The following is a 22,485-nucleotide window of genomic DNA, read 5'->3' as shown; positions in this document are numbered from 1 at the left end:
GGGTTAGCAGAGCAGGAGCAAAGGAGAGGAGGTTAGGAGATGAACTGAAATAACGCAGAAGAAGCTGTGTGCCCGGGACCAACGGTGTGGAAGATGGAGGAATGCCAGCCTCCTCGATTATTCTCCTAAAGCCCAGAGAGCAGCTGTGCTATGAATAGAAACTGAAGTAAAATAGGAGTTTAATTTTAGCCTCAGGTGATGATAGGGCAGGCAGGTCACAATGACCTCTAGGCATGTGATTGAGAAACTGGGCACGGAAAAGAGATATTTGGGTCAAATCAACATAAAGATAGATGAGGCCGTTAGGGAAAACAAACTCCAAACGAGTTAGTGCTTAACAAAGAAATAAAGGAAACCAACTCTCAGCAAAAGGAGCCCAAGAAGTGAAGGGGAGAGAGAGGCTCATTAAGGAAGAGGGAAGTAAGTGAAGTGTGATTTCAGGGAAACAATGGCCCAGCCTGAACGGAAGCCTGGTAGTCAGTCCCCGACTGTGCCTGGCTGGAACTTGCTTGGCGTCAGCCTCGGGTCACAGGCTTGTGTCACACCCAGCTTCACTGCTGGTCTCGGTCCTCTGTCCCACAGCCCCCTTAATCTTGGGGATCCTGCAGCTCCCTGGGTCTAACCGCCACACCGCTGGCCATCCACAGATGTCCCCTCTGTGCTTGTTAAACTCGAATCCACCTAGCGAGGGGACCAGTGAAGTGTTCTGTGCATGAAGCTCTTCACAGGGGACACGGTTGCCTCCCCAGGAGCTGTCACTCTGTCCAATTCTGCAGCCACTGTGCCGGTGATGCCGCTGACCACCCTGGACCCCCAAAGGTGAATGGGCACAGATTCCGGGGACCAGACTGCGCCTTAGAGATCCAGTGATCCCTCGACTTACAAACTCAGTCCGTTCCCGAGGGCTGGTTGTAACTCAGGTTGGCCAGTGGAGGCTCAGTCTCCTCTACACAGCCTTCAGAGTCTCTCTCCTGTGCACAGGCAGATCTCAGGGTCCTCAGAGAGACACTGGCCTGGGACTTCCCAGTGAGCCCCACTCAGGAGAGGATGCTGTCAGGTTCCTTCCAGAGCTCTTTAGGTTAAATCTGTACCAGGCCATCTGGAAGGACAAGTGGCTGGTGTTCAGGTTGTAACTCAAGACTTTGCTCATAAGTTAAAGCTGAAATTCTGGTCATAACCCAAGTTGTTCATATGTCAGGTTCATAACTTGAGGGTCCACTGTGCTGAACCAGTGCAATGCTTACTGTAGCTTTCTGCACAGAACATCTTATACCCGGAGTGCCGACCCTCTAGCTTTGCTCTCTGAGAACACCTTGTTAATCTAGGTCCTTTGCACTTGCGAATGCATTTTACAGCCAGCTCACAAATTTCCAGGAGAAAGAAAAACTGCAGAGATTTTTAAAATTAGGATTAAATTGAATGTGTAAGTTAATTTAGGAAGAATTGACATAATAATTCTGAGTTTTTCTCAGACTACAGTGAATATTTTTCTCTATTCCATTAGGTTTTTAAAAATTTCTCTTAAAAATATTTTGTGGTTTTCAGTATAGTCATATTATACACTGCTGTGACATTTTGATGTTGTTATGAGGGATATTTAAAAGTTTTCATTTTCTGTTGGTTGCTTGGGAGTGAATAGAAATGTAGCTGATTTTTAAATATTCATCTTATATCCACAGTCTCTGCTAAATTCATTTCAATTTCCAACTTTGCATGTTCCTCTGGCTTTTACAATGCACATAATGGTGTTATCTCTGCAACTATTTTCAATAGTCCCTCTTATCCAGTTTTGCTTTCTGCAGTTTATTGAGCAACACAAAAATATTAAATGGGAAATTCCAAAAATAAGCTATGCATAGGTTTTAAACTGCACTCAGTCTGAGCAGTGTGGTGAAATCAGTGCCACTTGGCCTTGTCTGCCTGGCAGGTGACTTGTGCCAGGTAGACCAGCTGCCCGTCAGTTGCTTGGTCCCTGGCGTGGTCATCGGATCAACTGCAGTGTGGAGGGACCTCTGTGGGTCACCCCTGCCCAGGAGCTCAGAGTCCTGTCACAAGCGAGGCCTGCATCATTCACCTGCCCTCCCTCACCATGGAGGCACTGTTTTATCTCAGGCTTAAGAAAGGCGAATACAGACAAGAGGTCTTCAGAGAGAGAGAGAGAGAGAGAGCACATCCACATGACATTTGCTGTTGAATATTGTCATAAATGTTCTATCTTATTTTTGTTATTAATCTCCTACTGTGTTTAATTTATAAATTTAATTTTATCATGGGGGTGTAGAGGAAAAAGCAAAATATACACAGGGTTTGGTACTATCTGCAGTGATGGTTCATCTTGGGCGTCACCTTGATTGTCTAGACCAACTACACAGCCTGGTCTGCACTGGTCCTGCGGAATCGAGGGTCAGCCTTCCCCTGGCTCTGTCTCCCCTTCTGAGGAGTCCTCACCCTACAGTACAGGTCTCCCCAGGCGAGGGCTGTGTCCCCAGTGCTGGGGCTCAAAGTCTGCCCCACGACACGTGTGGTGAATACATGTTACATACGTGAATGAGGAGCCCAAACTCTGGCCCATCCCCTGAGCAGCACCCCGGATGACTGGCAGGCGAGTCTCCTCCAGTGACTGAACCTCAGCGGGATCCCCTGTCCAGGTTCCAGTGGAGCAGACTCTGCCCGCGTCTTGTTCTGTCTTCCGGATTTCAGTCCCATGCTGCCCCTATGGAATACACTCCCCAGCTGGCTCCGTTCTTCCGGGAACAGTGAGGAAGTTCTCACCCACAGCGTCAGGCGGCTGCAGTGCCAGGGCAGTGGCTCCCTGAACGGTCTCCAGGACCTGGTCCTGAATGCTCTCCCTAAAGACAGCACCTGGCGGAGCTCTATTTCAGAATGAATGTATCGGGCGAGCACTAGAATTCACGGCACACAGGTCACTGCCCCATGTACCCAGGGGCAGAGTGGCACCGAAATCACCTGTGTGGCCCCAACCCAGGGCCACTGAGGACTCTGCACAGAGCTCAGGGCGGCCCCAGGTCAACACCAGGAGCCCAGTCTGACCCCGGGGTCCCTGGGCTCATCTGACGGCCGGATCCTCAAACTGCCCTGTGAATCAGATACTCGAGGAAAGCTCGCTGCTGCTCCCAGGACCTCGCTGCCTCGCAGATGGTAAAAGAGCGTATAGCACAGGCCTGTTCTGTGCCGGCGAGGACCCTATCAACCCGCTTCAGGGTTGCTATGCTGGCCCAGCTGAATCTCAGCCCGGCAGACCCTCTCCCCATTTGGCATTTCCCCTCATGCAGTTTTTCCACCTTGCTTCACAAACGGAAGCCACTTCAGCTTCCTGATTTTACTCACCATTTTTTGCGGGGTGGGGGTGGGGGGCGGTCAGGTAAGGAAACCTGAGCTAAATCAAGTGCTATTCCAACCCTCTAGCTACAACCCCACTGGCCATTTTCCACATCTGCTTGACAAAGGAAAGAAACCAGACAGAAGCGCTGGGGAGGTGAACACCACAGAGCCCGGCCTGAGAGTCTAGACCCAGGTCTTGTTCGGGTGGTCAGGCCTGCCCCAGATACACCCGACGTCAGCCTCACTGTGGCCATTTCCCAGCAGAGCCTAGTCTTCTAAATTTCTTGGGTGTCTTGAGATCTATAGTGGTTTCTGTTGATGACCTAGTTCCCTCTTCAAAAAAAAGGGCCAGTTCATGTAGATATATTAATTTCAATGCAATAGAAATAACTCAATACTTTTCCACATTCTTCCTGAAAGCAACATTTGAGAAAAGTATTGTGATAGAAACAAATATCTGCTTCCTGTGATCAGCTAAAAAAACGAAAGACTGGTGGCTGGGGATGCAGGGATAGTACTTGCCTAGCACGTGTGTGGCCGGGCGTGCTGTTCTCCGCACTGTAAACAAAAACAGGTAAACATGTAATTATTTTAGAAAATACAGGCTTTTGAAATCAGTAACGTTGCAGGTAAATGAATCAACAGAGATGTCTGTAAAGAACTCACCGGAGCAGCTCGTGCGAGTGTTGAGGTAGCACGGGGCAGCTGTCTTCCTCTGTAAAGAAAATACACGAAAGGTCCTGGATTACTTGGAGATTGGATATGTGGCTTTGTGTGCATGCTTCCCAAAGCCTCAATAAAATGGTAATAAAGGAATAAAAATAAGGTACAAAACCTCAAGGAGAGTGAAAGAAAGAAGACAAGAAAATTTTCCCAGATGGAAAGCAGATGTCGAGAGCGAGCTGTCCTAGCAGCTCCAGAGGTCTAAATCTCACTGCATGAGCGGAGCCCAGTGAAGAGCTGGCAGCCTCGCAGCTGAGAACCCACACCGGCTCAGGGACTGAGGCCACGCTGAGCGACAACAGGGCACCCCTGCCTAGGCAGGGGGGAAGCTGAGTCAGGGAGACTTGCACTGGAGGGAATGGGAGCGGGATGTGTAAGGGACAGAAAACAAAGAACCAACCAAGTAAATCACTGGACAGCAAGAATCCTGGCCCACTTTCCTGTCCAGCATGGTCTCTCTCTGTCCACAGACTGAGGGGTTTCTCTCAGGAGAAGTACTCAATGTTAACAGGGTGGTCAGGTTCTCACTGAATAACTTCACAGTGAAACAAAACCATCAAAAGGCCGGCCCAGCGTGAGAAGTCGTCACATCCGTCCTAGGAATGACGAAGCTCACCAGCCAGCAGCTCAACTAAACAAGGAGCAAAATAGGAGACAAAAATGCATTTCTGTAAAAGCCTCCCTGAATATACAACAAAAAACAAAGAGTTGAATAGTAGAGATGAATAATGTACTTGATTTGGAGAACAGGAGAAAATTGATTTTAAAAATTAGAGGATCTGATCAGCAGCCCCAGCATCTAAAGTGCAGGAGAACTAGAAAAATTCAGGGGAAATAGAGGGGAAGGAAACCATACTGAGGAATTTCCCGGAACCGAAGAGGAAGAGTTTGAGATTTTAATTTTCAGACGTTTGGCATGATGTGTGAGGGGAACACAACAACACTGAGACTGAAGCACACTACCGAGGAACTCTACATCACTGGAACTAAAGAGATGATTTTAAAAGCATGCAGAAAGAAAGAATGAATCACATGCAAAGAGCTGAGCACCCAAGGAACATTAGCCTTCTCAAATGCAGCATTAGGAACTAGAGGCAACAGTGTGTTCAGATTTCTGAAAAGATATCACATCCAAACTAAAAGTTAGCCAAACCATGAGTACAGGAGAGCAGAATGAATGCATCTCCAGGCCTGCAAAACAAGGACGATTCAGCTCATGGGTGCTGGGACACCCCGGAGATGAGGTCCCACAAACGCAGGAGTAAACAAACCTGGAAGAAACTGAGGCAGATAGAAGGGACATCCCACCTTAACTGTGTGACAAATGCCAACCGGGACAAAGAAGGGGACCAGTTGCCATGGGAACGGGGCAGGGAATGGACAGGTGAAAAGCTGGCCAAGATTCACAGCGTGGTCAGAAAGCTCAGGGAAAAACAGATGGTAGATTTACGAAATCCAAGGGATGTGCGATCAGGCCATGAGTGCAGGGCAGGAGCGATCGCCACCCACAGCCTGTGTGGTGTGACTGTTCGCAGCTGAGTCAACGCAGCCACAGTGTATCTACAAGGGTGAGGAGAGGAAAGGAGAGGTGATGACGTCAGCAGAGAGATAAATCTTTGTATTTCATAAGACGAAGCCTGTTGCTAATTCCTAAAACTGAAACACTAGGAGTGCAAGCTTAGAAAAGTGGTAAATGCCCCAAGAAACAGCTAAACATGCCCCACTCAGGGACAGGTACGGGCTTCCGAGGTCTGCTCCATTCACCTACTCCTGCCTTTGAAGCTACAAACACCTACTTCTTTGACAGAAACAGATACTTAACAAATTCAGTTAAAACTAGCAACTTAGAGACTTTGCTAAGAAGTCACTGGATTATCTGGTGCACTGAAATACAAATAAGAAATGGAGTGCATAACCCCAGCAAGCAGATCCCTGCTACATGAGGATCCCAGTATTTCAGGGTGCTGCAGGTGTCTCTAACACCCCCATAGTCTCGGTTCTGGGTAACCTTACTGAAGCACATGTGCTTTCACAATGCGCAAGGCCACTGGACCAGCTTTCTTTTCCCCTGACATCAGAAAGTGTATTTTCCCAGGAAGGGGTACGCTTAAGTCTAACCAACATATATGCTCCTTCTAAAAAGAAAAATGAAACAAAAAAAATAGAGACCTGAAATCCTACGAAATCCCCCTTGTTTTGTTTGCAAAGACAATTTTCTTCAAAACTGCTCGGTTTTGAAGAGTGAATTAATTGGGAGTTTGAACTGGAAGAGAATCAAATGCTTGTGACAACATTTTCCTAACCATAAGCAGAACAGAAAGTGTTCGCACAATTATCAGATTTTTAAAGAGCAAAAGTATGAATTAGTGTCATAATCTCCCTAACATTTCTACAATTCCCTTTATTTTAGTGGTGACGCCTCTGCTAGGTATTGTATTACAGTTTATTTAGTTAAGTATCTGAAACTTATTAAGACAATTTCCCTTTATTTTCCAAAAGCTATAGGAATATTCTTCTTGGCTAAGAAAAAAAGGATCTTACCTCAGGCTTAGCTACTGTTACTCAGCTTTCCTATTTTTATACTCCTAGATTTTCCTTCCACCAAATACTTTTTAAATTCTTTAAACCTTGTGTTTAAAATAGCCAAACAACCATGGTGAGCAGAAGATAGATATTACTTGGCCATATAAGGACACAGAAATCAGAACTCACCAGGGCAAAGTGCAAAGGGGAGTGGAGGGCTCACAGCTTGTACGAACCCCCTGCGACACATCAGACAGAAACAACTCTCAGTCTGCAAGGCAGGGGGCTGTTCGGCACCCTCACCTTCCAGACCTTCCCTCCTCCGAGCTTTCGCGGACTTCACGAGGTGAGAGTTGGAAGGTGCTCGAGAGGCCCCCTTGTCCAGCTCCTGATGCCAAGCGAGAAGCTCCTTTTTGTCCCCAGTACCGGGGACCGAACTCAGGACCTTTTGCTCTTGAGGCAGGCGTGGTGCCACTGAGCTAAATCCCTGGCCCTAGCAAGAAGCTCTTTGACCTCACGGGATCTGGCCTTGTCCGTTCTTTTAAGCAACTCGAACTGCTAGATGACTCTCTGGAGTTGGGCCAGGGGGGCCGAGGGGACTTTACCATTAAGGGTGCAGGAGCCCTGTGGAATTTGCTCTTAGGGAAGGTCAGGTTGGCACCAGCAGATGATACACAAACTGGCACCCTGCAAGTCACCAGAGTGGTGCCAGGCAGCCTGGGCTCGTGAGTGCGCTAAATGAGCGTGGCAGGGACCAGCTCCGACGAAAAGGTGGCCAGTGGGCCTGGGAAGGTCACTGGGCCACCACCAGCTGGGTTTGACCTCAGGGCTTGGCATGTTTTTGTCACAGCAAGCAACGACCTAGCTAGCTGGGCAGGTTGAGCAAACACAAAAGATGTTGGGAAGAGCATGTGGAATGCACATTCAATACCAGCTTAGGCTTGGGGAGACAAAGCTAATTCCGGGCAGATGATTATGGAGAAAAATCTTCAGAATATTGAAGATATATTCTGACATGAGACAGGGCCAAGCCCACCAATGTGGCCACAATCTAGAAGGCCTCATTCTACTGTAGTTTTCCAGTGTGACATTAAAAAATTCTTTTCTACAGGAAATCTCTTCAAATATTTGAAAACAGCGTTACCACCACCTTTGATCTTTTCTTCTCCTAGCTAAACATAGAGTTTCTTAGGCCACCGGAAACTTAATGCTTCAAACTAGCACATTAGTATTCCAGATGAGGGCCCACTGAAACAGAGCAGGGTAGAATTACCTAACGTGTGCTCAGTAGGGGGCACTTCCCATTACTACTTTAAGCAAATAATTCCCCAAGGACTTGTGCACAGAAATAAGTTCAGCTCTCCTGCCACTTGTCCACGCTGTACTTCTACACTGTAATTCTTCGAGCTGAAAGGAGTGGCTTGACGTCCCCCCGTTAAACTTGGAGGCCAGGGGATGTGGGAGGGACCAGGCGGAAGCCCTGGCTCTCTGTGGCCTTCAGCTCACTACAGCGCTCTTGGATTCCCCACTGGAGCAGAGGCAGTGAGGACCAGATGATGACACATACTGGAAAGGACCAAGGAAACCGAGAGAAACCAGGAGGTCAAATCCCGATCTAAGGGTTTTTTCCCACTCATTCCACTACCTTTTATCCAGCGCCTCTTATCAGACTGGGCACGCGGACGTGGGTCTCGCCTGTCTATAGTCAGGGTCTACAGAGGCTCCAACTGGCTGCTGCGTGTTCCTCTTTCACACAGTGAACTACTGTTCCCGTCATGTGTTGTCTAAGTGTGACCGGAATTCTTCACATGCTTTCTCTGTTAATATTTTAGGTACATACCCTAAGGCGGGACAGTTGCATTCTCTCAGACCCACTTCCGAGAGGCTATAAATAACTGATTCTGGCAGGGTGGAGCCTTTCACACACGCCCACGCGGGGGCGCACCAGCTAACGCGGAGTGCACGGCTCTCCCCGCCCGTCCTCGTCCCGACGCGCTGCAGCTGTCCGCTGAACCGGCCCGCGGAAATCATTCTCTTCTCCACCCGGCCCGGAAGGCGACAGGCGGACGCGTGTGCTCGGGCCTGGGCGTCCACGCACTCACCGCCCGCACTGCAGAGCGCGGTAAACGCCCCCGAGGGGCTCGCTGTGGGTTGGGGAGCCGGGGATTGGGGCGGCGTTTCTGGGAGGCAGCCTGGGAAGCCGAGAGCGGAGAGGAGGGGGCTCACGGTCCTTGTGGAGGCCAGAGAAAGGACCGACGTTACCTCAGGTTCCTTCCTCCCCCTTTCTGCAGGGAAAAGCTACTGCACCAACTCGTTTATTCCGACATTCCTCTGAAACCAGTTTAAAAAATTGCCATTCACCGGAATGTGACGTGATTTCCTTGTGGGATCTTTCGTTGTAACGTGGGTCCTGCAGGGCCTGTGAAAGGTCAAGTGACAGAGACACGGACGCAGAGCGGGGCCCCTGGCCCGGGGTGCAGCACGGAGTGCCAGCGGAGCTGCTCAGGCGCGCGGCAGAGTGCAGCGGCCCTGCCCTTCCGTGAGGGAACCAGCCTCGGCGTGCCAGCGGGTGTTCCAGGGACCCGGGAACCCGAGATGGACCTGGAGATGCTCGCAAAGATGCCTGATCAATGCGGCCGGGTTTGCACCAGGCCCAGAATCTCCGAGGCAGAGAAACCACTGACCTTGGCCACAGCTGCACAGACCCGGCCGATGGACCCAGGCCGTCCCAGGAGAGTGGGAGAAGAGAAGAGAAATGTGGGGAGAGAGGCACCAGAAGGGACAGGGGCTGGCCGGGGAGGTGCGGCCCCAGCTGACAGCAAGGTCGCCGTGTGCTGCCAGGGGAAGGCAGGGTGGGCAGGCAGGACTATGTCCCTCCGCCACCTGTGGGAAGCCCCTCAGGCTCTGCTACTGGAGAGGAACACAGGAGAAATGGGGACAGCCGAGTTCAGTCACCAAGAGGCCGCTGACAGGATACCGAGAGCATCAGAAAACCACTGGACAATGAAGCAGAGAGACCAGAGAGCTCCGCACGGCATTTCCATGAGGACTGTTAGAAGGGATACACAGGGAGAGAAGGTCCAGAAGAAATCATGAATACCTTGTTATTCAAAGGGGAAGTGGGCTGTATCAGTAACATTGAGGGTACCGCAGAGAAGTCTGGGAAATAGCCATGACAGATGTGAGAGTCACATGTCACACTGCGATGGGCAGATGAGTTCTCCTCGTCCTTCCATAGACCAAGCCATGCAAGGATACTGAGCCTAAAATCTTTGAAGGGCTTTAAAAAAGGATCCCACTGATTGGGTGACACAAAGTTACAATAGAGACATCTTAGCGCTATTTTATCACTGAAAATAGAAGCAGAAAGTATTCAGATATTCCCTTACAGAATTTATTTGCTAGATCATTTATCCACTATACATGTTTAATGCATATGCAATAATGGCCAAATAACAAGTAGGCAGTGCTTACTCTGTGACGGTCCCTGGAAAAGTCTTTGCAGTACTTTTCGGTACACAGATCTTTAGTCAGCATCTGGGCTGCTTCTAGGTTCACTGGATTTTCTGTCCCTGGGTTAGAAAGCATAACCTAAAGGAAAATGTAGACAACAGACCCAAGTGTTTAAAGTAATCATTTTCTTGTGTAGTAAAAGACAAAGCAATCCACACAACTCTTGATGAACATTTATTACATGTCTACAGTGTACAGACCTAGAGAGAGAAAGATGAGGTGGAATCTTCGCTTTCAAGACACTCTGGGCCCATCTGGTTTTTATGCTGTATATTCATGACCGAACACCCGAATCAAAACAAGTTAAAAGTTTTTTCCTGTATTATCCCTTCCTATCATATCAATTTAACTTGGATTATATGCAAAAAGAACTAAACGTTAGGGAACAATGACAGGTTCCCACTATATAGGTTAAAAAATAAAGCATTTTCACTCGACAGTACATTAGAGCACTGATAAACAAAGACATACTGCTGGGGATTTAGCTCAGTGGTTTCGCTGCCTGCTGCGCAAGCGCAAGGACCCGAGTTCGATCCTCGGTACCAAAAAACCCAAAAAAACAAAGACATACTGAGGGGCCCAGACAATGAATATCTGCAGGGGTTTCCTACTGCTACAGTAACTAGTCACCGTGCACTTAGCAGCTTCAATCAACACAAATGTATTATCTCACATATGGGTATGCAGATTCTGGGGCAGATGGCTGTGGTTGTGTTTGTCACCTGATGTGGAGTTTGTGAACAGAAGTAGGATTTTGCCAAATGCTTCTGTTTTCAAACCGTTTGTGAACTGTTTGTATTACTGTGTCCAGCACCCCAAAATGCAAATATTTATGCAATAATCCAGTATTTTCAACATCATAGTTATGTCATGAAAATTATGTAATATTGTTAAAACTACTACTGTATGTGTTACTACTGTGATACCTAAATATAGGTGCAGGTAAAGCGGAAAATTGTGGTAAGTTATGGAAATTATGTCACTAGTGAAAGCAATCGTCTGACTTCTGAAATCTCAAAAGCAACCAGGATTTTCTGGTGTTACTTGAGTTCTCCTGTGTGGAAGACACATTTAGACTATTTTCCCAAGAACGTTATAATTGCTTAAATTAAGGTTCAGCGCAGTTGCTCTAACTCTTTCCAAGTGGGTGAGGCGCAGATGAAACGTATCTTCAAGAGCAAGCGTTTGTTCTGTCTGGAGAGTGTCTCACAGACAGGCACATCCAGTAAGGGTTATTTTACTGTTTTCTCGTGAGCCACTGTGCCTATGACCTAGTCATAGAATGTGTGTACAAGCCAGTTCATGGATTTGATACTTTAAAGAATTGGTACACAAGTCTATTAAATTGTATAAATAAGTCATCTTGCTGAAATAATAAACATAAAAGGGTTCAACTTTTAAGTTAGCTATGTAGTAGTATAAAATACTAAAAAGCTCTTCAGAGGACAAACAGAAAAATCTGAAGCTTCAGTTAACAACCACACCAGTAGATATATTTTATAATACCTAATTAATTATGGCCTATAGATTTGGGATTCCTTCTGTGGATTTGTGTTGATGTGTACATTTGCATTCTATGTGAAATAACAGGTTTTCAAAGAAATTCTTAAAACCGTTTGGTAGAGAGGATGAAAATATTTTAAACAACTTTGTAAGTACCATCTTCTTGTAACAGTATGATGACCAGAAATGTGTCTCACTGACTGTTCAAAAGGAAGCAGTGGGGAATCACGCCCTGTACCTGAGTCATCCATCCCACGAGGCACTGGCCAAGGTGGTGATATCGATCTCTTAAACAAAGTGGACATTCCCGGACCTCAGTGGCAATGTGTGACTGACCAGTAGCTACTACACTGGACAGTGTGAGAGTGGACATTTCCTTCGGTACAGAACATCCTTCTGGGCAGCAGTGACCTCCAGAGAACTACTGAATAGCCACTGAGATACTGACTGTAGCCAAGTGGAAATTACTAGAGATAAAATGTTAAGTGTAATATATATATATATATATATATATATACACACACACACACACACACACACACACACACATATCTCCGCTGGAGCTATAGACCCAAACCCAGGCGAGTCTTAGAAGTTAAATAACATTCAGTCCAGTTCTCCATCAGACCGTCACCCATTTCCTGTAGTTTGTACATAGAGTTAGATATAGAGATAGAGATATTCATTAAAATTGCAACACAATAAAAATTCAGGTTTATTCATTCATTTACTTTTTTTAGTACCTACCAAATGTTGCATTGTCATGGGTAGGTGGTGGGAATTCAAAGATTAATTAGATCTGTTTCCTGACCTCAGGACCTGGTAGTCCAGCAGGAGATGGAAGACAAAGGGATGGATAGGTACACTGGAGTTTGAGCTGGATTAAAGCAAGCAATGTGTGCATGAGAATGCCTCAAGCCCAGATGTGAGACGCTGATCGTGAGCATGTGAGGACCTTGGACTTGATCCTGCAGCCAGTGAGGGAACGGATGCAGGATTTAAACAGACATCCAGGAGAAGAGGTCAGAGGGAATGCTAATAACAGTAGGGTGAGGGCTTTCTTCAAGGATTGTCAGTGATTTTCTTTTACATTCTGTAAAAATCATCTGTGAGTTGCACATATTTGTCTCATTCACATATTTGAAATACATAGAAAAACACAAACAACTGTGTGCATCGCCTCTTGGCTTTCCATGATATGTTTGGCAACATTTTGTGGTCGCTGTCACAGTGTTAATAGTAAAAACAACTGTAACCAATCAGAACTGTGGAGTTCTTTGCTTGCGGCACACCTAGATCTAAGTGCTCTGCGTCCGCTAACTAATGTCTTCCTCACCAGGCACACGAGACGACTGTTAATGACGGCCCCATCTCAGCACTAAAGAAGCCAGGTACTGAGAGGTGAAGAAACGCATCCAGTGGTACAAAGAAATCAAGTGGAGGGCCGGGGATTTAGCTCAGTGGTTTCACCGCCTGCTGCACAGCGCAAGGACCCGAGTTCGATCCCCGGTACCAAAAAAAACCAAACTATAAAACTCTGAAATCAAGTGGAAGAAACAGGATAGGAAGTCAAACAATCTACTCTTACAGACCCTGAGTTTTCCTTTTATTAAATTATTCTGTAATTCAAAAATTTTCACCAGGTCATTCTAGTTGGCTAGACCTCATTACATTTGTGGAACATCCAGTTTGACTATTTTTAGGGCAGACTCCAGTTCAGGTGGAATAGAGAGGAGTATTTCTCAGCTTGAAAGGATGCAAAAGATCCACCCCAGACACCTGCATATCATACTCGCTTCCTTAGGGTTTTTGCTCAAATGCCTCTCCTAGAATACAGATGGCTGCTCAACGCATGCTTGCGGAATGAATGAATGAAAGGCAAATTGGACACTGAATCTATGACAAAGATTTCATTTTATACTAAGATTCCAAGTATACTAAGAAGACAGGCCAGAAAATTAACTATTATGTCACTTATTTTAAAAAATAAGAAATAGGAAAAGTAGAATTTGTATTATAGATCTAAGTTGCAAAAATTCCGTTCAGTTAAAATACTTTATTCTGTCAGTCTTCAAGATAATCAAAATTGAATAGTTTATCTCCAGACATTATTAAGAGTAAGTAGGTCCCTGAGTAGACTATAAGTAAGCCTGACCTAAGTAGCCACGCAAATGCCACTAAACAAGTAATTTTCACCTCTGATTAGAAAGGCGGGCTTTTAAAGAGCTGGGAATACACAAGGCAGAGGGGCACTTCTGTGGACCCCGGGCTTTGGTAAAGGTGGTATCAGGGAAACAGGCATCCCTCCGAGGGAAGGAGATGAGCCCCGGTTGATATGAGCACTGTATTGATAGAACGCTCATAAGAGTAAAAGCAGTGGGGCATGGTAGCGCACACCTATAATCCCAGCACTCAGGAGGCTAAGGCAGGAGGATCACCACCAGTTTGCAACCAGCCTGAGCTACACAGTAAGATCACGGCCAGCCTGGAATACATAACAAGACGCTGTGTTGAAAAAATCCAGACCAAACCAAAACCCAAACCAAACAAAGACCAGAGGAGAAACGAGCCCTGAGAGGAACCCAGGGTAAAGCTGAATATGCGGAGATGCGGTCCCGTGGTTCACCTCTCCAAGGAAGGGCAGGGCCGCGAGTGAAGACAGACGTGAAAGGCCTGTGAGGTACGAGGGTGTGAAGTTAGAGCCGGGAGGAATTGGCACTGTATTTCTACAACAGAAACCACCCGAGCAATTATTTTCTTCTTTTATACAATACCCATATTCTTCGGCTGAGAAGGGCCTTGAGTATCAATTTCAATTTGAAGTAATTAGTCTTTATAATTTGAGATCTACTTTGTGGTCTTGATAGAGAAATGCTGATTGACAGAAGCTTGCTCAAGTCCCTAAAATATTTAACTATGCACTGTACATTCTGACCCTTGTGATTGAAATAACTGGGATCATCAAAAATATTACAGAAAGCACTATAATAAATCAGTTCCTACCTGCAGGGTGAGTAGGATGCTGCTCAATGTATACCCTGAATTCCATTTAACAGGGTTGTTCAAAAAATCGATACAGGGCTCACCAGTATCTGGGTCTACTGCAATTGAAATAATATATTACTATGGACATATATGATAAAATTATTATTGAAAACTTATAAACATCACAATGATAATCCAGAAAAGCTGTTTTCATCCACTTTTCCTTCTTCTCTTTCTTCTCTCTGGAATGAGAAGCACTACGCTGCTCTTGCTGATTACACACGTGTCCACACTGGTTTTCCTGGCCAGCTGTCCAGCAAGATGGGATCATGTGACTGAGTTTTCATCATGGAACAGAAGAGCCCAATTTCTAAATGTGAAGATGTTTTGCCTTTTTTCTGTCTCTCTAGACCCCTTCCTACTGACAGGAAACGGGGGCAGAATATAAATACCTCAGAGCCAGAATGAGAACACATATTTGAGAATAGGGCAGACCCTCCATCCAGCCCTGGTCTGTCATGTATGTGAGAAGGGTATACAAAAGCTTGCCTTATATCCCAACACAGCTAATCAACCAATTCAGTATTTGAAAATGAAGAGAGAATTAAATATGGGAAATAAAACTATAGAATAACTAGAAGAAAATTCAAATGACTACTTGATTTTGCTTATGGAAAAGCTCTTTTTTTTTGGTATCGAACTCAGGACCCTGCGCTTGCAAGGCAGGAGCCAGAACCACTGAGCTAAATCCCTGGCCCTGGAAAAGCTCTTTAAGCTTAAAAACAATTGCAGAACCTCTGAGGATAAGATTAAGATTCGACTACATAAAAATTTTAAATCCTAGATGTAAAAATTCCAGCATAAACAAAATTTAAAATTTAAAATAAACAAATTGTACCATCTAGGACAATGTGGTAACATTGTCGATTATGTCAGGTGATCCCAAATTAAATCAAACATTTAAAATGTTTACTTCACAAGTATTCAAAGAAGTGCTTATTAAAATAATAGCAAGATTTGTATAAAATAGCCCCAAAAGATTTCCTAAGTTTTTATGCCCAATATTGGAAATCTCTAAAAAGAGAACTTTACACATACTTTCTGGTATGGAAGAAAATACCACTGAAAGGCAATTTGGCTTTCCATACATGAACACTTAAAACTTTCTGTGGCCGGGCTGGGGATTTAGCTCAGTGGTGCCGCCGCCTGCCTTGCAAGCGCAAGGTCCTGAGTTCGATCCCTGGTACCAAAAAACCAAAACCTTTCTGTGAGCATCCTTTGGGGTCTGGGTGCTCATAAATAACCACCTTCACCTCTCATGTGAAACAGAACAAGGTGTTGAAAGGTAGAAGTTAAAACATCAGCTTTACAGTACAGAAGACTGCAGCGGCAGACACACTTGATCAGCGGCTGTGACTGGCTTCACAAAAGCCTCCCTCATCTGAACGCACCCAGCTGAAGGCCGGCCTCAGCTTCCTGCTTGGAGAAATAGAGACTGCACCCTTCTTCAATCAAGGTGGGGTGGAGACTGCAGAGAAAGCGCTGTGGGCCTGTGCTCATCCCCACCACCTGTCCCCAGTCAGAGGTGTCACCTCTCCCGGGAGGAGGCAGAGGGAGAAGAGCAGTGACAAGTTCTCCTGCAGTCTCCCTTCCGGAGACCCAAATTCCTTCTGTTCTATGGAAACGGGAGGTCGCGGGCTAGGGGACAAGATGGCCCCCCCAGTAAGCTTAGTCCGGAAATGTCCTCAGTGTTTTAAACAAAGGTGGCACATGCACAGACTTTGTGTTATATGTTTCAAAAATAAGTTTTAATTACACAGATAATAACAGACTTGGGGGAAAAGTACATAAGGGAATATAAAGTAAAATATGTATGTTCCTCTATCTACTAGTTACACGCTGCAGTTTTACAGTGGCCTATACCAACACACACACACGTGGAAACATCCATGTGCACACATGTGTGTATTAAATGGAACTGTACTTTACATTTTGTTGCTCGAAGTACTTTTCCTTAACAGTGAATTGTCAACTTATTTCCAGATACAAATATTTATTCAGGATATATCTGAACACCTATGAAGGGCCCAGCATTGAAGACTCTAGGGATATGGAAATAAACCAAAACGTGCAGCCTTCATAGATTTCCCTTGATGTCTTTAGGGGCAATATGTACAATGGAGGATATTTCACTTAAAATTCCCTATACTAATTGAGGTGGCTATAGGTCTTCCACATCTGCAGGCTTTCCATCTGTGGATTCCACTAACTGGGTTGAAAATATTCAGAAAAAACGGCATCCGCTCTGAACATGCACAGGTTCCCCCCTCGGCATTGTTCTGTAAGCAACGGTCCATCAACTGCTTAGATAGCATTTGCACTGTATTAGGTATTATGTGGAATCTAGAGATGATTTAAAATATGTGAGTGAATGCTCATAGCTTATACACAAATGCTGGACCATTTTATCTAAAAGCCTGAGACATCTTTGGATTGTGCTATCCAATGGCTGATCCCCGAACAAATTCCTCACAGATACCAAATAACAACTGTATTTCTAGTTTCCATATTTCCAATGTTGCCACTGGGAATTAGAACTTTAAATATAATATACACTTATGCTAGTATGTCGAAAGACTAATTTATAAACATAGTATTACAGAGATTTAAGAGCCAATGCATTTTATATTTGATTAGAAACCATCAAACTCTTTTCCCGAAAGGTTACCCTTATGTCAGGGATAATGTCTCTGCATCCCTACTCAAATTGAATGCTATGATCTTTTAACATTGTGCAAACATAAGTGATGAATAACAGTATTTTTTAAAATTTCCAACACTTTTATTACTAATGAGATTGAACATCTTTTTATGTTTTTGTTATATTTCTTCTAGCCAGTGTTGGTCCATTTTTCTATTGCCTTATATTTTTTTCTTAATGGTCCAGAAGTGTGTTTTATATGGTATAGATGGTCTGTTGTATCCATTGTACATATTTTCCTTATATACAAAAGTCAGCATCTTTTACCTCTGTTTATAATGTCCTTGGCTACAGAGATTTTAAAAACTCACCATACTATAAAAACCCTACTAGACTGTTTTCTTCCTGTCATTTAACATTTTTTGATTTCTAATTCTTCAGTAATTTACTTTATGTATAACTTGGACAGCAATCTAACTGACTTTTTTCAAAAAAGGTTATCTATCCAGTGTATCATTTTTTATAGTACAAAAAATTTGATCCAACTAAAAATACTGAATGATACAGGAATGATTAAATTTATTATTGAACCATTTTAAGTGATCTTTTAAAGAATGTTTAACAATACAAAATGTTTAACAATGTAGGAAAAAGATTTATGCAATTATAAATAAGCTAGATACAACACTTTGTAATACCTCAACTATATAGAAAATCTATCTACACAGGAAAGGAAAATATATCTGGCAAAATGTTCAAAGTAATATCTCTTTAAGACATTAGAATTCAGGGTGATTGTTAAATTTTTCTGTCTTTTTGCATTTCCCCCATTGAGCATTCTTACTTTTATTATCATAGTAAAGTTGTTAAAAGAAACGTGACTTAAACACTAGGAAGGAACAAGGCAGTGGTGGCAAACCTGTGGCGCGTGTGTTATGGTGTTTTTCTTTTAAGACAAGATGTCAATGTAGAGTTGCTTTTTCTAAACTAAAACCTCAGTGTTCAGGTTTAATTGCAGTGTGGGTGCTTTGCAATACGTAAGTTAGCTTTGGGTTGCAGTTTGGGCCCTCGTCTCTGAAAGGTTTGCCATCACTGGAATGAGGAGGACAGAGCCAGAGCACGTATGATAAAGCTCATTTTTCCTTACCATTTGGATGAAAAGGAATTGTCACAAATCTCACGGCTGGAGGGACAACGCTGTAGTCTGGTGTAAATCTTATTGTCACTTTGAAAACTTATCCTGTGATAGAGAAATAAAGAGTTTCTCTGCAGCGTCCTGTTGCCCCGATTCGCCAGGATCTGGCCTCCTCCGACCCCTCCTCCCTGCACCCTGCACCCTGCGCCCTTCCTGCCGACAGCCTGGGCCCGAACTCCCTCCTCCTTCCCAGCCTGCCAGCTCCCACGTGCGCAGTGTCACCTTCTTGGAAGCCGATCCGATCCTGGCCCGCTTCTCGGTGAGCTGCACAACCCAGCAGCTAGCTGTCGGCTCACTGCTGGCCCCACCCGGGGAACGTGCCTTCCTCTCCCATGAGTGGAATTGAACACGTGGTCCTGAGAGTTCACGGGGCACAGACTTCCAAGAATCTGATTTATGGAAATTTGGGGGAATGCAGAGGGAAAAATTAGAAGTGACTGGAAATTACTGAAGTGAAAAGGAAGCCAACAGGTGTGCTCTGATCTCAGGGAAGTCTGTTAGAAGACACTCTCGGTGATATGCTTTACTGTTTTGCTTCTTAAAAATTAATAGCATTGTAATAACCTTTCCCCCAACACTGCAAACAAACAAAAAAAAACCCCAAACCACAACAAAACAAATTTTAAAAATTAAGATTTGGCATCAAGGAAAACACTAACAAAAATTTCAATCTATGCCGACAAGTGGCAAGAAAAGTCATACAATGAAATATAACATGAATACTTTTAGAATTCTGAGACTTGATAGCATGCAACCTTATGCACATAAAGCATTTCAGAAAAGTATAAAATGCAACATAATTATACACGTCAAGAAAGCAGGCTGTTGGTAGAAACTTTTAAAAACAGGTTGGTTTGGAAAATACAAACCCTGCCAGATTGAATTCTGTAGACCTTCAATATTAGCCTTCCATTCCATCATATCTTCACTCATGGGAAAGGTAGTAGTACCCTGAAATGAAAAGCAAAATTAGACAAAAACATTATTTATTGATCTGAAAATCAGATTCCAGGTGACACTGAATTCCCAAACCTAAATGTGTTCTCTTGATAAGTATATGTATTTATTGACCTATGGAGGTGTTGAATGTCTTCCTGCATAGAAGATAAGGTTGATTTCACACGTAATGGTAAATTTATTTATTTATTTAAAAAAATTTTTTTGGTACCGGTGATCAAACTCGGGACCTCGCGGTTGCAAGGCAGGTGCAAGAACCACTGAGCTAAATCCCCAGCCCATGTAATGGTAAATTTAAAACACAGAAAGAACACATGGGAGTAAAGGATCAGGAAGGGGACATGTGGCTTACACACATCTGGTATCGCAACGGCCAATTTAAGATTCAAATTAGGAAAGAAGGAAATAGTTGGAAGGCGTATGTTTCTTCAAAGCTTTCAAAGACTGTTTGGATGCTATATGGAAGGCATGAAGTAGGAACATTTTCTTTTTCTTTCTATCTTGTTTTTCTTGTTGCCAAGACAAAATACCTGACACCCAAAGTTAAAGGAGGAGAGGTTTATTTGGCTTACAGTTGCAGAGGTTTCAGTTCATAGTGGGCTGGCTCCAAGGCAGGGTGTCACGGCAGAGGGGCATCACAGAGGGGAAACAGTTCATGGCAGGCAGAAGGCAGCAAAAGCAAGCCAGCAACAAACTACATGTAACTAGCAGCAAGCCTCTTTCTGACCCTTATACTGTACCCAGGCTACCCACCCTTAGGGTGAAGAGCACTCACACCCTTAATCCCAGCACTGCACGTGAATCACACACTCCGGATCCAGCCACCTCTGAAAAAGCCCCACCTAGGACTGCATGAGGCTTCAGGGGGACATCTAGACAGCCATAACTCCTTCCTTCCTTTCTCCCTTCCCTTTCCTTTCCTTTCCCTCCCTCCCTCCCTTCCTTCCTTCCTTCCTTCCTTCTGAGGATTGAACCCAGGGCCTTATAAATGAGCTACATCCTCAACCTATCTTTATTTTTTATTTTGAGACAAGTTCTTGTTAAGTCACTAAACTGCCCAGGCCAGGATCAAAACTTCGATCCTCCTGCTTCAGCCTCCCACAGGGCTGGAATTCTACATGTGCTCCACCATGCCCAGCTAGGGACATCCTCTTTATGAAAAAAATCTAAAATTATAATTTTGCATGTAAAAATAAATTTTTCCTATTGAGGTACTGGTCCAATGGAGAGGCAAGAATTATTTCATTAATTATACTGAAACAATTCAATAAATATTTCTACCCAAACACAGTTAAGAATACTAAGTGCTTACCTGTATGTATATTTTCTCTTATCCACATGATCTATATTTATATGTCTCTTTATTGAATTCTATTTCACTAGAGAACTACAGAGTTCAGAATGCACAAAAACATATCAAATGTTAGCTCCACCCCTCTGGGATGTTTATTGGCCAATGTGGTAAGTGTTTCTGGCGTCTCCAGCAAGGAACACCTCCCACCCCACCCCCGTTTCTGCACTTTCATAGCAGGAGTGAGACAGAGCAACGCCACTGAACTTTAGCTGACAAGGCTGCTGTCGGTGGCACTTGGCCCCTTCCGTTTACGGCGCGCGTGCTTTCCGTACCTTTTCTTGAGCACCCTCCTTCGTCCATTTTTTCATTCTCCATAAATCACACCCACAAACACCAGTAACTCGACTGGTGATATTAGGGCGAAGGGTTTTACCTTCCTCTGTGCTAAACTGACAAGGGAAGGCATCTATGTATTGTGCTGGTAAAAATGCACAGAATACAAAAATGTTAAGAGCAAAGGGTTTGGATTGAGAAACTCTGCAATGGAATCCTGGGTCCAAATCTTTCCTGAATCTTTCTGAGCTTTAGGTTTCTGGCAGGGAAAGCGAAATACTGCTTGTTTTATAGTACTCTAATGAGCATGATCCTGCACCTACTACTCACTATTTGATACACCCCAATACTTGGCTCCAATGCACAATTTGTTGTTTACTCAGCACGATGTACCCAATAATTTTAGCAATTTTTATTTCAAACTAAAAATAACTGTTAGTATGAAATGGATTTGTTAAAGAATACTATCATGGCAAATTAGCCGTAATTAAATCATGATTTACAGAATAAACATGGATCATGTTTCTTAAAAATCATGACCCAGGGACACACCCTGCCTCCCAGTACTCACCTCATAAGCTTTCGCCATCAACTCTCTGAAGTCTCTCTGTAGCAAGAAGTAAGCTCTGCCGAGCATGGTCTGGCAGCCCGGGGCCTGTCCCGCCCGCCCGTCCCCAGACTCCCCAGGGTCACTGTGAGCCACTCGCCTGAGGCTTGGGGTCCCCTCCCATACACCCGGTTAGCTGACCCAAGTCCCAGACCGCTCTCCGAAGGAGCGGCTTCTACGGCTGAAACAGCACAGTGACTTTTCTGCTCTGACTCCTCTACACAAGGACTTCAGAAGGGAAAGTGAGGTCCTCCTCATCTGCGGCGTGTCCCGCGGGAGAATGACCCCCTTGGGGTCGCGCGTGAAGAGGGAGCGAGACGTGCCAAGCAAGTGTAAGGCAGTGCTAACAAGCTGTCCTTTCCGCTTCCGGTTGTGTGAGCGCTGCTGGGCGACGCCAATCGGTTGCCAAGCAACAAGGCTCCAGGCCCCTTAGAAAAGGGGCGGGAGCTTGGCCGCCTAGCACCCAATCAACGATGGGAGCCGGCCTCTGGACATCGTTGCAGCCAATCGATGAAAGGCAAGTGAGGTCCGCGGTCCAGGGAAACCCCGCCCCCGCACTCGCTAGTGGCCCGGGCGGCCTCGCGCATTATGAGGTTGGAGCCGCGCAGCTGCCCTGCGAGGATTCTCGCGGGACAGAGCTGCCTCGAGCTCCTCAGACCCCTGCAGCTCTGCTCCTGTTTTCTTTGCCACGGGCTTTGCCACGTTCCTTCCACTCTCCTTATCTCCCCTCCTCCGCTCATCCTGCAGACCCAGGGCTCTGTGAAGTCGTCCCCGAGGCAAAATCGGGCCTCTCTGTTTGTGACCCCACG

The 22,485-nt window shown here is 45.1% G+C and overlaps 1 protein-coding gene across 1 annotated transcript in view; it reads right to left on the bottom strand.

Annotated features, from left to right (window-relative positions):
- Ube2u (ubiquitin conjugating enzyme E2 U) overlaps window positions 1-18,524 on the bottom strand; it is a 61,941-nt gene extending 43,417 nt beyond the window's left edge. Inside the window, exons 1-5 of the mRNA XM_021255600.2 lie at window positions 18,438-18,524; window positions 14,608-14,705; window positions 10,063-10,179; window positions 4,009-4,057; window positions 3,865-3,900 (exon numbers count right to left, since the gene is read on the bottom strand). Coding sequence (XP_021111259.1) covers window positions 3,865-3,900; window positions 4,009-4,057; window positions 10,063-10,176 — 199 coding nt within the window. The 5' untranslated portion in view covers window positions 10,177-10,179; window positions 14,608-14,705; window positions 18,438-18,524. The remainder of the gene's footprint in view (window positions 1-3,864; window positions 3,901-4,008; window positions 4,058-10,062; window positions 10,180-14,607; window positions 14,706-18,437) is intronic.
- Between the last annotated feature and the right edge of the window lie 3,961 nt (window positions 18,525-22,485).

Source organism: Heterocephalus glaber, unplaced genomic scaffold (assembly GCF_053883595.1).
Source record: "Heterocephalus glaber isolate CG9 unplaced genomic scaffold, H.glaber_assembly_v1.0 deba00001442, whole genome shotgun sequence".
Classification (NCBI taxonomy): Eukaryota; Metazoa; Chordata; class Mammalia; order Rodentia; family Bathyergidae; genus Heterocephalus; species Heterocephalus glaber.
This window is presented reverse-complemented; position numbering and strand designations above follow the sequence as displayed.